Source organism: Mus musculus, chromosome 5 (assembly GCF_000001635.26).
Source record: "Mus musculus strain C57BL/6J chromosome 5, GRCm38.p6 C57BL/6J".
Lineage (NCBI taxonomy): Eukaryota > Metazoa > Chordata > Mammalia > Rodentia > Muridae > Mus > Mus musculus.
In genome coordinates, this window is record NC_000071.6 from 139,324,284 (window position 1) to 139,337,443 (window position 13,160).

The 13,160-nt window shown below is 53.7% G+C and overlaps 1 protein-coding gene across 2 annotated transcripts in view; it reads right to left on the reverse strand.

The window, feature by feature from the left end:
* Adap1 (ArfGAP with dual PH domains 1) overlaps window positions 1-1,480 on the reverse strand; it is a 53,888-nt gene extending 52,408 nt beyond the window's left edge. Inside the window, exon 1 of one of the 2 annotated variants that reach the window (NM_172723.4) lies at window positions 998-1,181. In NM_172723.4, coding sequence (NP_766311.2) covers window positions 998-1,079 — 82 coding nt within the window. In that variant the 5' untranslated portion in view covers window positions 1,080-1,181. Of the gene's footprint in view, window positions 1-997 lie in introns of both variants that reach the window. The other variant, XM_006504669.3, reaches the window with a different exon arrangement.
* Between the last annotated feature and the right edge of the window lie 11,680 nt (window positions 1,481-13,160).

A 13,160-nucleotide genomic window follows, 5' to 3' on the forward strand; every position in this document is an offset into this window, starting at 1 on the left:
ACCAGGGCCCCTGGGGTGGCATGCACTTACTATTGGCTAGCAGATTCTCAGCCTCAGGCTGGCACTCTTCAGCCCAGAGGCGGGGATGTGGGGGAGAGATGGGAAGGAGGTCCTATTTACAGACTGCAGGCTTTCCGCCTGCATCTCAGGGAGATAGAGTTAAGTCCCCAAGGAATTGATTCCTGGTATGTTCTGAGGGGTTCATGCTAGGGCCCCCTGATATCCCTGAAATGCCCTGTCCCCACCTGCATACCCAGATAGGATCGGCCTGGGAGGGCCAGCTCTCAGAGCCTGCCAGCTGGTCAGAGAACCCGGCCCTTTTTCCATAGCCAATCCTGAGCCCCTGTGTTCTGGCCCCTACAAATCCTTCCAAACCTGGAGCAACCAAGGGACAAAGTCTGGAAGATGTCTGACATATGCGTCTATGACTCCCACCTGTCCCCGACTGTCCTGATCCCAGAGAAGCTAGGTAGAGAGAGCCAAAGGCACATGGCCAGAATGTCCTCACAGGGCCACCCAAGGCTCTGCATCCTCCCCCAGCCTTGAGTCTGTACAAGACGGTGGCCCCAGGCAGGGATGCCATGACGTCATCTCCAGGTAGCTGGGAACCAGGTGGACCCCATACTCCCTGGCAGACACCCTGGGCTCACTGGCCGCTTTCCTTGCAAGCCAACCGCCCCTGCTGATTTCCTCTTTTTTTTTAATACCCCGAGACGCCAAGGTTTCGCAAGGCTGGGGAGGGGAGGCGGCTGCGGGTGACAGCGTGACACGCAGCCCGGCGGGGGAGGGGAGTCGGCGGCACAGGTCGCACGGAGCCCGCGAGGTGCCCTCCGGATGCTGCGCCTCACCACTGCCAGTCCCTGACGCCGGCAGGTGCACCCGGGCCGCGCCCCAACCCAGCCAGGACCCAGCGCGTGGCGCGTCCCCATCCCCCGCGCCCCCCACGCAGTCCTGTCCACCCGGCCGCACCCCGCGCCTCCGCCCGTCCCGCACCTACCCGGGGCTCCGCAGTCAGCGCAGCGCGTGTTCCCCGGCCGCGTCAGTAGCTCCAGCAGCGCCCGGCGCCGCTCCCCGGCCATGGCTGCGCGGCCACCGCGCCGTCCCGAGCACGCCCGCCCCGCTAGGGCCCCGCGCCGCGCGCCCGCCGCCCGCCTTGCGCCATCGCCACCGCTCAGCCCGCGCGCCGGCCCCGATCGTGTCGCCGCGCGGGGCCGCCCTGAGCGGAGCTGCGCGCGCGGGGACCGGGGAGTAACGCACGGCGCGCCCGGGACGGCGCGGCCCGCGGGCGGCCCCCAGCGGCGCGGACAGGGAGCGGCCTCTTGGAGAGCCCGGCCTCAACGGGTCCACCTGGGGCGGGGTCGCAGGGAACCCGCGCTGCGGAAGGATGGGCCACCCAACACGCAAGCGTGCCTGTTGGGTTGAAGCTGAGGTCGCGGGCAGCTCAGGCTAGCCCTACCTATGAATGACAAATTCCAGTACTAAAAGGATCGAAGGGCTCCACCCTCACACGTGTCCAAGTCTATAGTCTCATCTCCAAGAGATAGGACAAGAACTGGCCACACCCTTCCTGATCTCTGGCCCGCTCCCTCCCAGAGCCGGGTGTCTGCTTCTTTAACTGGCCCTAGCATTTCTTTTCAAATTCCATTTTCTCCATTATAAACGCAATAGTAGCCATTTAGAAGCCAATGGCCACACCCAACTGAGAAATGAAAGCCATCTCCAAAGCCTCCTGAGAGTCTACTCCTGCTAATATGTCACAGCCAGGGTGTTGGTTGCTCTATGATTTGGCCCCACAGTGTTCCCTGCCCCGCAAAGGCCCCTGGGTTAAGGGCACAGTCCCCACGGTGATGCTATAGTGTGGTCAGGGCTACTGGGAGGAAGTTAGGTTGTTGGGACCCTAGCCTCTTCGTTATGCTCTCTCTTGCTTCCTGGGGAGGAAGGGTCCGTTTTGTCCCACCACGTATGTCATGCTGCTTTACTGCACATTGTCTTTCTGAGTGTCTACTTTGATGTCATGAACGTTTGCAATCCTGGCCGACTCCACCTGGTGGCCCTCTGCTGAGGCTGTTGTCTTGCCAGGGGCATCTGTCCCTCCTGACCTGGCTGTCATGCCATTGCAGAACTTGTTTTGGGATCAGGAGACAGAACATGCAACCTGCCCCAATGCACATTTTGGAGGTCTTGAGGCCGGTGGCGCTGTAGGCTTGTTGTTTAACGGATCTAATGTTTTTCTCCTGAAGCCTACTGGAGCCTGGCTCCAGACCTGGCACACAGCAGGAGCTTGGAGAATGAAGCAAAATGCAGACTGCTGGGGGCTGGGGAAGTGGTTCAATGGATAGAGAGCTTACCCAGCATTCACCGAGCTGCGTATTGTGTCCTCGGCACCACAGAACCTAGGAGTACTGACGGATGCCTCTACTCTCAGTGCCCAGGAGGTCGAGGCAGGAGGATCCGCTGTTCAAGGCCATCCTCAGCTACACATCTAGTATGAGGAGAACAACCTGGACTATACGAGACCCAGTCTTTAAAAACAAACAAACAAACAAGCAACAAAAATACAGAATCAAGACAAAAATAGACTAATGGTAGTAGTTGTGTCCCAGGTCTCTAGTAATCCAGTCAGTCTCAGACTTGCAGCAATCCTGCCACCGTCTCTTGAGTGCTCAAATAACAAGCATGGAGTGCCACCTATGCTTTCTTATTCAACCCCCATTTTATAGTCAGGGAAACTGAGGCACACGTATGCATGACAGAACTAGAGTGACAGCAAACCCGAGAGACAAAGAGACACAGACCCCATCTCCCTAAAGAGAACAAATTGTCAGTGAGGAAGCTCCTTCCTGGGGCCAGACCGAGGCCTATCAAGGACAGCTCAAAGGCAGCAAGGCCTGAGCCTGCACCCTGCCGTCTCAGGCCTGTGTTGCTGCCAGCAAAGATGATTCACCCATCTGAGCTTTCCTCTTCTCTGCCCTTCCAGTCCTCTCCTCTGCTGTCCAGGTCTCGGCTGTAGACCCCAGCCCCAATACCCTAGCACTTCCCAGGCCTGGGTTGGGCATCTAACCAGAGGCCAGGCGTCTGCCTCCTCAGAGCATATGGCCACACTGGGTAGGAAGTGCCTCAGACGGCTGAGTGCCTCCTGCAGCACCCAGTGAGTGCAGGAACTTACACACAGTAGGTCTTCAAGCAGCTGCCACCAGAGGCTCAGAGGCTGGGAACTGAGCCCAGAGCTGTTGAAAGTCAGGATGGCCACTCCAGCCTAGTAGCTGGTCTCTAAGGACCAGTGACAGCCCCCTGCCTCCCCTCTCCACTGCCTGCTTGTGCTGTGAAACCCTGAGTAAGGAATTGTGCAAGGACCCAGAAGTCCCATCGTGCGACCCAGCCGTGCTGGCAGCTGTCCTTGCTCTGAGGAAGGCAGAGGCGAGCCCTGTCTCCCAACAGTTTCCTTTCTCATTATCACAAGCTGATGGTCCCCTGACAGGGTTTGTTTCTAAGGTCACAACGCAAGAACTGATATGGGCCATGAAGAAAGCTCGAGGGGGGGGGGGTGAAACATCTGCTTCTTGTTTGATTCATTGTGTGTGTGGTGTAAGCATGTATACATGTGCATTGTGTGTGCAGTGCACATGTATGTAGAGGCCAGAGGTTGATGTTGGGTAACTTCCTCTATCACTTCGTTCCTTATTTGGGGAGACAGGGTCTCTCACTGAACCCTGGAGCTGACCAGTTCAGCCAGGCTGGCTAGCCAGCTTGCCCCAGGGATGCTCTAGTTCTTCCTCCTCAGTGTTAGACTTATAGAGCCAAGGTTTCCATGAGTGTTGAGGATCCAAGTTCAGGTCTTCATGCTAGCACAACAGGAACTTTACTGACAGCCATCTTTCCAGCTTCTTGGCTTGACTTTTTTTTTTTTTTTAAGATTTATTTATTATTGTGTGTAAGTACACTGTAGCTGTCCTCAGACACACCAGACGATGGCGTCAGATCTCATTACAGGTGGTTGTGAGCCACCATGTGGTTGCTGGGATTTGAACTCAGGACCTTCAGAAGAACAGTCAGCGTTCTTAACCGCTGAGCCATCTCTCCAGCCCCGACTTTCTTTTTTAAGATGTAAAAATTTATATGAGTATAAGAGGGTCTTGTCTATATGTTTATATGTGTACCTCATGCACGCCTGGTGCTTGCACATACCAGAAGAGGGTGTCATATGCTCTGCAGCTAGAATTGCAGACAGCTATGAGCTCATATGGGAGCTGGAAACTGAAACTGGATCCCCTGCAGGAGAGCGGCTGAGGCATCTCTCCAGTCCCAGTGGCTTGGCTTCTTATTTGCTTGTTTGTTATTGATTGATTGATTGATTTTTCGAGACAGGTGTTCTCTGTGTAGCCCTGCCTTTCCTGGAGCTTGCTCTGAGACCAGGCTCAGGATGACCTCAAACTCTCAGCCTGAGTACTGGGATTAAAAGTATGTGCCCGTGGTGGCGCACGCCTTTAATTCCAGCACTTGGGAGGCAGAGGCAGGCAGATTTCTGAGTTTGAGGCCAGCCTGGTCTACAGAGTGAGTTCCAGGACAGCCAGGGCTACACAGTGAAACCCTGTCTTGAAAAAACAAACAAACAAAAAAGTGGGTTCCCCAGTCTGAGATGGGTACCCTAGTCTGGCTCAACCCTAGACTCCCAGATGTTGGAATGGTGGGGACCCTTTAACGCATCTGCTTTCCAGGTACCCTTGTTGGATATGAATGTTTAGTGTCATGGCTCAGGTGCTCCTGGGAGCTGTGACCTCCCTCAGCTACACATAATGGGACAGGAAGTCAGTATGATGACGGCTTTATCATCAATGTCCCACAAGAGACAGTAGTTACTGGATAGAGAGACTCTGTGGCCTACCCAGGGCGAAGGACAGTTGGATGGAACCCAAATCTCGGGCCAGGATAGAGAAACCGAGGTTTCTGAGGGAGATGAAGACAAGGCCAGGCTACTGAAAGACCCCACAGCAGACATCTGATTGTGGACATCTTCTCTGGTGGGGAGGGGCAAGAATCAGTAGTGAGAAGGCTGGCCATGAACCCTAGGGGAAGAGATAGCCCAAGAACTCAAATTCCCCAAGTCAGTGTGGAACCCCAGAACTGCAGAGCAACCCCACAGCAGTGCCTGGACCAGTTGTTGAATGCCACAAGATAAATTGCACCCTCCAAAAGAAATATTGGGGCACCTAACCCAGGTGCCTGCAGATGCGGCTGTGTTTGGAAACAGGGTCATCACAGGGGTGGAATCTGGCTGGAGGCCTCATTCAAAGGAGACATGTGGGCACAGATAGAGGTGGAAGGCCACTGGGGAAAGATGCACAAAGATCAGGGCTGTGTCTGCCAGCCAAGAATGGCCAAACTGCCAGTGACACTGGAGGAATGGCTGAAGAAGACTGCATGGACCAAGAAGAACTACCCTAGTGGCGTCTTGACAGCAGCCATGTAGTCTCCCCATTGGGGACCGAACAGCCAACTCCGGCTTGGCTTTCTTGCAGTTGCTCTTGCAGGTAGGACTGGGGCAGCAGGCTGCAGCCTCTGCCCTCAGTGTCCTGTTCTTTTGCCTCTTCTCACCCTGTCCTGAGACGCTTGTCTGGAGCTCTTGCCACAGGGACGGACATCCAGGTGGTACCTGCAAGCCAAGAGAGAGGAAGGCAAAAGAGTTGGGACTACCTGGGGGGATGGTAGCCCAGGTCTGGTGATGAACACCCCTGGCCAGAGGATGCCGAGATGTACTTCTGGAAGAGCTGGTCAGTTCGGGCGCTGCACACAGGTGTCTCATGGCTTAGGTAGCCTTGACCCACCTCCCAGGGGGCCTCCTCTGCCTCTGTTTTCCCTTCTCTTTGTCCAGATCAGTAGGCCCATACGCATGCCTAGTCTCTCCAGAAGTTAGCTCGGTACCTGCTGAAGGCCCAGCCTCTGCTGGAGACCTAGTGTTGATGTCTCCACCCTCCGAGGGTGGCATATACCACTGGAGCCGCACCCTTAGTCAACTGGGGCCTCAGGGCCTAAAGCCATGGGGTCCTGGAAGCAGTATGCTGAATGGATCTTGCTGTCCAATGCCCCAGGTACAACCCTGTATGCTTGGGAGCAGGATCCCCTATCCCTTGTAGTGAAGATTGCCCGCTCCCACTCCACCCCCCACCAGACTGATTCCCTCAGGAGTGGCCTTGCTGGGTCACAGTCATCATGACCAACAGGATTTGATTTTTTTTAAAAATCCCTTTCAATTAGCATACAGAATGATGTATTTTGTTTTAAACCTTGCTCTCATGTAGTCTAGGCTGGCCCAAAATGCATTTGGTTTTGCCTATTTACTCGTTTTGAGACATAGTTTCATTTATTTCAGCTAGCCTCTAACTGCCTTCACTCTTTCTCAGAGATGGGGCTGGGGCTGGGGCTGGGGCTGGGGCTGGGGCTGGGGCTGGGGCTGGGGCTGGGGCTGGGGCAGGAGAGCAGGGTTTGGAGATTTCCTCCCACAGAGGGTCGGATGCAGGTGATGGGAGACTGGAATGTGGGAGCAAGGGCTTTTAAAACATCCCTGTTTGAAGCTACTGCTCCCCCAAAGCATCTCTGGTAGCCAGCGCTGCATCAGCACAGCCCCACCCCACTCTGCTCCCACCCCGCCCCCACAGACAGCATTTTGTTCTCACAACAGAAACCGAAAAACCCAGTGGAAAGTTGATCTGCAGCGAGGAGTGTTTCCAAGGAGTCCTGCTCCAGGGAGCCTTAAAGGAGACAGCAAATGTTACTGAGAGCCTGGCACCGGCTGCCAGGTCATGATTCTCCCACAGCCAAGAGACCGGGCCAAGGGACCCCTGATTCCAGACAGGAGTGGTTCAAAGCACCTCACCTGGGACCAAGCTGGTTTAAGAGGGAGCACTTTGGAGTTATCCTGAAGGATAATAGATAGACACGGGTGGGGCAGAGGGCATGGCAGCCGTGAATGCTAGGGTTCACAGAATGGACTTGTGGGGAATTTAGAATTCTTCTTTCAAGCTTGGAATGTAGCCTAGTCAGTAGAGTGCTTGCCCAGCGTGCAAGAAGCCCAGGATATCACCCCAGCACACATACTTTGGGTATGGTGGAAGATCCCTGAAATCCCAGGACTGGAGAGATGAAGGCAGGAGGATCAGGAGTTCAAGGTCAGCCTCAGCAACATAGCACATAGCAAGTTTGGCCAGTCTGGACTATATGAAATTCTGTCTGTAGATAGATAAATGGGGAGAGAGAGAGAGAGAGAGAGAGAGAGGAGAGAGAGAGAGAGAGATGGGGGGCACGGTTTGCTTCATAGGGAGCAGCCACAAGAGTGACAGGTAGACAGAGGCAATGATTCATGGCCCTCAAAAAGACAAGGAATGAAGGGCCTTCTGGAGCTGTGTGCACATACCTGCTCTGGGATCACAGGCTCCTGACAAAATGCCAGAAGACCCTCCCCTTCTCCCGGCCCTGGCAGAAACTGCTCCTGAGCAGCAGATTTTAAGGTTTCATGCAAACTGGCTCCGTCTCAAGGAAAAGTTGAAGAAAGCTCAAGGCAGTGTCCTCCAAGTGACCCTCGCAAGGGCTGCAATGCCAACACTTGCCAGCAGGGGGAGATAAAACACAGCGTTTCCTTTCTCCAGGTGCCAGCACCGCTGTTGCGAAGGACAGTTTCCTTCTTCCTTGATATTAGTGGGGGATGGGAGGGGTTGGTAAGAGTAGAGACAGGTCCTCTCTATATTCCTGGCTATTCTGGAACTCATTATATAGACCAAGCTGGGCTCGAACTCAGTGAGCCACCTGCCTCTGTGATCACAGGTGCGTGGAACCACACCCTGTCCTCTCCTGCCACCCAATGCTTGAGGCTTGATTCCCAGGTTCGAACTCAGGACCTAGGGTCAGCTCCTGGGTCCAGATGCATTGCTGGCATGAAGCATCTCAGAGTCCTGCTGAGCCAGTTCCCACCAGGTGGTCTGAGCCAGGGTCTCTCCAATTCTTTAAATCTAACACCGAGCAAGACCGGAAGCTGTGCCCCTGCTGCAGAGTCCTCACAAAGGCTGTGTGTGAGACGGGACCATGAGACAGTGTCCTGCTGCCCTTGAGTCCTGGCTGAATACCTCTCGGGCCTGGCTGGCACTTGGGACAAAATCATGGTGACAATTTTGAGTGGGCTGATTGGACTTGAGGCGAGTTGGGTGGTAGCTGACCCTGTGCTGTGGGGTGCAGACTGGTTGGTGTCACCATGGCCAAACACTCTTGATACCTACATGGCTAATACTGCTACTGTGTCCTGGCCAGGCCTGGTGGATCCCAGGTTTCCTGTGCCCCCCACAGCCTCAGCTGGGGCCCTATTCCTGCCCACGGTGGGGCATGAGGTTTCCCTTCTGACCCTAGCCCTGGTCTCCAGTTGGCGAGCATGTGTGCCTGGCCCTCCACTCTTATCTCTGCTAGTGGCTCCACACTGCTCTCCAGACCAGGCTGGGCCCCAGCTCCTTTGTCCTTTGGACTGGGGTGGGGACAGGCTTCTCTCTGGTACAAAAGAAGGTGGTACAGGGCCCTCTGAGAGGAAGAACAAGGTGAGGCCCAACCAGATCAGGTTGCTAGTCAGAGGTGTGGTGAAAGGGGTCCCGTTCTAAAGAGCCCTGAGGGTGCAGTGGAGGCTGGAGGCGCCTTCAGGGCAAATGCTCAGGACAGGTTCCTCAGACCCAGATAGCAGAGGGAACACCAGGGAGACATTGTCCCATCCTCTGTCAGCACAGGGACATTGCCATCTGACTAGGTTACACATCCCACCTCAGGGCTGGCCTTGAGTACACAGCTCACACTATGGTGGCCAGGGGCCTGGAGCTCTATGGGACAGCAGGTGGGCGTCTCTTCTCTGAGTGGAGTCATGCTCTCTTAGCTTTATTCCCACCTTTTTCTCTGACCGGGTTCACGGATTTGTACGTGGTGGCTTTGTGTGGCCAAGTCCTGTGATGGCTGCTGACATCTTGGGTCTGCTGCTGCTTGCCGGCCCTGGGCTCCTCCAAAGACACACTCAGAACTCACCCATGGCAGGCAAGTGGTGCTTGGCCTCGTGTTGTTATTTTCTGCTATAGACTCTGTGGATCACAGGCTGTCATTAGAGGGCATGGGGGGGGGGGTCCCAACAAGCAGGGGTAGAACTGTCTGTGGAGGCCTTGTACTTAATGGTGCGTGGCTGCTCCGAGGTGACTGGCTGTGGTATGTGGGTCACCAGACAGTGGTAGGAAACAGGATCAGAATCCAGGATCCTGGAACACACGCAGGCCCTGAATCCCCCAACCCCCGGCCCAGCACGCTTCCTGGACTCCCAGCCTCCACCCTTCTGCAAAAAGGTGGCTTCTGAGGGCTCCTCGTCGCTCAGCCACGTCTCAGGGCACCGTGGGTACGATTTTATGATGTTTGATGTTTGTCTTCCCTGAAGAAATTAAGTGGAGGGTGACATTTGCCCAGGCTACCAGCAGGAGGAGGGACTTGGCGGAGGTTTCTGCCCCAGGCGCTCCACTTTATAACACTGGGCAAGCACAGAGCTGTGAAATTTGATTTCACTCCTCTAGGACAGAACAGGGGGTTGCGATTTCATTCCTAGTATTATGACAAAGCCACTTGTTCGGTGGCTTAATAGAAACTTCTTTAATGTCTTTGGCAATAATAACACACCCCCCCCCCCAAGTTCTCACCCATTGTGGGCATTCAGCTCAAACGATTACATTTGAGCACAAGATGCGCAGGTTCACACCTACCACAGATGGGGTTTGTCTGGACAGAGGCCCGAGGGGACTAAGAGCGAGCCGTGGGCAGGTCCAACCTTAGCCTCCCTGCCCAGGTGAAGGCTATACACATTTACCCAGGGAGCCTCTTCAAACCAAGACTTCCTCTGGCTGTATGTGTTAACATGCATGGGCTGTAATCCCCAGCATTCCAGAGGCAGAGGCAGGAAGGAGTTCAAGGCTAGTCTGGGCTGTGAGACTCCGTCTCAATTTTTAGAATTTTTTTTTTTTTCGAGACAGGGTTTCTCTGTGTAGCCCTGGCTGTCCTGGAACTCACTCTGTAGACCAGGCTGGCCTCGAACTCAGAAATCCACCTGCCTCTGCCTCCCGAGTGCTGGGATCAAAGGCGTGCGCCACTACGCCCGGCAGAATTTTTTTAACATTAAATATATATGTATATATGTATATGAGTACACTGTAGCTGTACAGATGGTTGTGAGCTTTCATGTGGTTGTTGGGAATTGAATTTTAGGACCTCTGCTCGATCAGGTTGACCCTGCTCGCTGTAGCTGACTTCAGATGCACCAGTAGAGGGCGGCAGATCTCATTACGGGTGGTTGTGAGTCACCATGTGGTTGCTGGGATTTGAACTTGGGACCTTCAGAAGAGCAGTCAGTGCTCTTACCCGCTGAGCCATCACTCCAGCCCCCAATTCTTAGAATCTAAGAGTTACTTTGCATCATCATCATCTTCCACACTAAACTTGGAAAGACACTGAGATTAGCATTCAGCTGTCCAAGGATACATACAATGCAATTCAAAACTGTTCTATATTTTGTGTGTGTGGCATATGGATGGGCATGGCCGGAAGAGGAGGTCAGGTGTCCTATCACTCCTCTCCATACTTCTTTGAGACAGGGTCTCTCCCTGAGTCTGGAGCTAGGCTAGCAGCTAGCAAGCCCTGGCGATCCTCCTGTCTCTGTCTCTCACAGTGTTGGAGACATGGCTGCATTTGTGGCCATTTCCGGCTTGCTATATAGGTGCTCTAAATTTTTCTTGGGTTCTCAAGTTTGCACACTGAGCCACCTCCTTAACCCTAAGTGTTCCTTTTAAAAAGAAAGGCAAGGAGGAGGAGGAAGAGGAAGAGAAAGAAGAAAAAGAAGGTGAAGAAAGAGGGCCAGTAGTAGTGGTGCACACCTTTAATCTCGCACTCAGGAGGCAGAGGCAAGTAGTTCTCTAGTTCTAAGCAAGCCAGGGCTGCATAGTGAGACCTTGTCTCAAAAAAAAAAAAAAATCAATCATCCAATCAATAATTAAAATAAAAGAAGAGAGGTCAGGGTGATAAATCAATGGCTAAAGTGCTCCCTACACAAGCACGAGAGTCCTAGTTCAATCGCCAGGACCTCCGTGATAAGGTAGGTAAGGTGGTGAACACTTGTAATCATAGACAGTGCAGAGGAGACTAAGGGAGGGGGAACACTCGGCTCACTGGGCAGCCACCTAATTTACTTAGTGACTTCCAGGCCAGCAAAACAAGGCAACAAAACAAAATGGTGGCTTGAATGAGCCCCGCAGAATGAGCCCCGGTATTGACCTCTGGCCTCTGAATGCACACGCATGCTCAAAGAACTGATGGGAGTGGTTCTCGCCAAAGCCACCATGATGTTAGAATGACACGATGTTCAGGGAGCCTTGTGGAAGCCCAGCATGCTCATACTGCACACCCCCACACACATGTGCACAGACCCATACTGCACCCCACACACGTGCACACACCCATACTGCACACCCACACACACATGTGCACACCCCCATACTGCACCACACACACACGTGCATATACCCATACTGCATACCCACACACATGTGCACACACCCATACTGCACCCCACAATGTGTACACACCCATACTGCACACCCCCACACATGCACACATCCATACTGCACATCCCCACACATGCACACACCCATACTGCACCCCATACACATGTGTATACACCCATACTGCACCCACCCATACTGCACAACCCATACTACACACACACACACACACACACACACACACACAGTGCAATGTACCACCAGGAGAAATAAATGGTTTGGTATCCACAGGGGATGAGAAATTACAACCAGCCTGTAATTTACAGAGGATATAAAAACACTACTCAACGCAGTGAGTTCCTTCAAGTAAGGATTTTATAGTTTCTATAAAAGTGATGCACACTTGTTATAAAATGTAATTGTGAAGATTCCAGGAAGGAACCATGTAGCCTCCAACTCCGGTCCCCAAAGCCATCAACATTGCTACCCTGTGTTCCTGGCATCTCGGTGGAGATGGGTGGACAGGGGAGCTCTCATGGATGGAGCCACTGTGATGCGCTAGAACGTTAAAACTCTGCCGCTCTTGACTGTTAAGTATGTTTGTCATTTGCTGACGAGATACACCAAAGGCTTGGAAAATAGCAGGACTCTGAATTTAATTCTGGCTTCCACTTGGGAGGTGGAAGCGGAGTTCAAGACCAGCCTTGGCTACAGAGTGAACCATCTCTCAGTAAGTCAAACACAACAAAATGGCTGACGAGATGGCTCAGTCGTCAGAGGGCTTGGCTGCTCCATCACTGCAATTATGACCAGTGCTGGGGTGACACCAGCGTCGGGTGATAAAAACCAAGGCGCAAATGTGAAATGTGGTACACACGAAACTGGTGTCGCCCCACACTGTACGTCTGAGCTGAGCGAGTGCGTACAAACAAGCAGACCCCCAGTGGGCACAACTGTGGGTCGGGCCAAGAAGCCTTTCTGTGTAACAGGGCACAGGGCTCTCAGGCACTCACGTCCAGTGGAGCAAGGGTAAACTCCCCGAGGGGATCAGCAGACCCTGTAGTGGTAGCCTTGCTACTTACTTACTACCTACTTACTTACTTACTTACTACCATAGCTGCTGCCTAAGACCAACAGGAATATGATGAGTCCTCCTCTCCTCCCTCTCCCCCCCACCCCCTTTCTGGTGCTGGCATTCTGCTGGTGTCTTTGGATCACCCGCCTCAGCATGAAGGCAGCCAGGGGTTTAAACAGCCCACAAGCGACTCTGAGGATGGCCTGGGCTCAGCCACAGCTCAGCCCTGCTTGGTGCTCACAGTACAGGGTCAGTGCTCAGCACCCAGGGGTGACACAGAGACATGGTGTTCCTCTAACAGGGTGCAAAAGTGAAAAAGGAAGATGCTAGCCCAGCTCCTAGTGCACAGCTGACCTGACCTGTGGAGGCACACACTGGGCTACTGAAAGGAAAAGCTAGGTTTAGAAACAGTTTGAGGTGACCAGAAAACAGTATGCAGCATAAACCCAAACTGCTGCTAGACTGGGACAGCGGAAGCTGAGCTGGGAGATCTACCCAGCCTGGTGAGCCGAGTTCAGTGCCTGAGACACTCACTC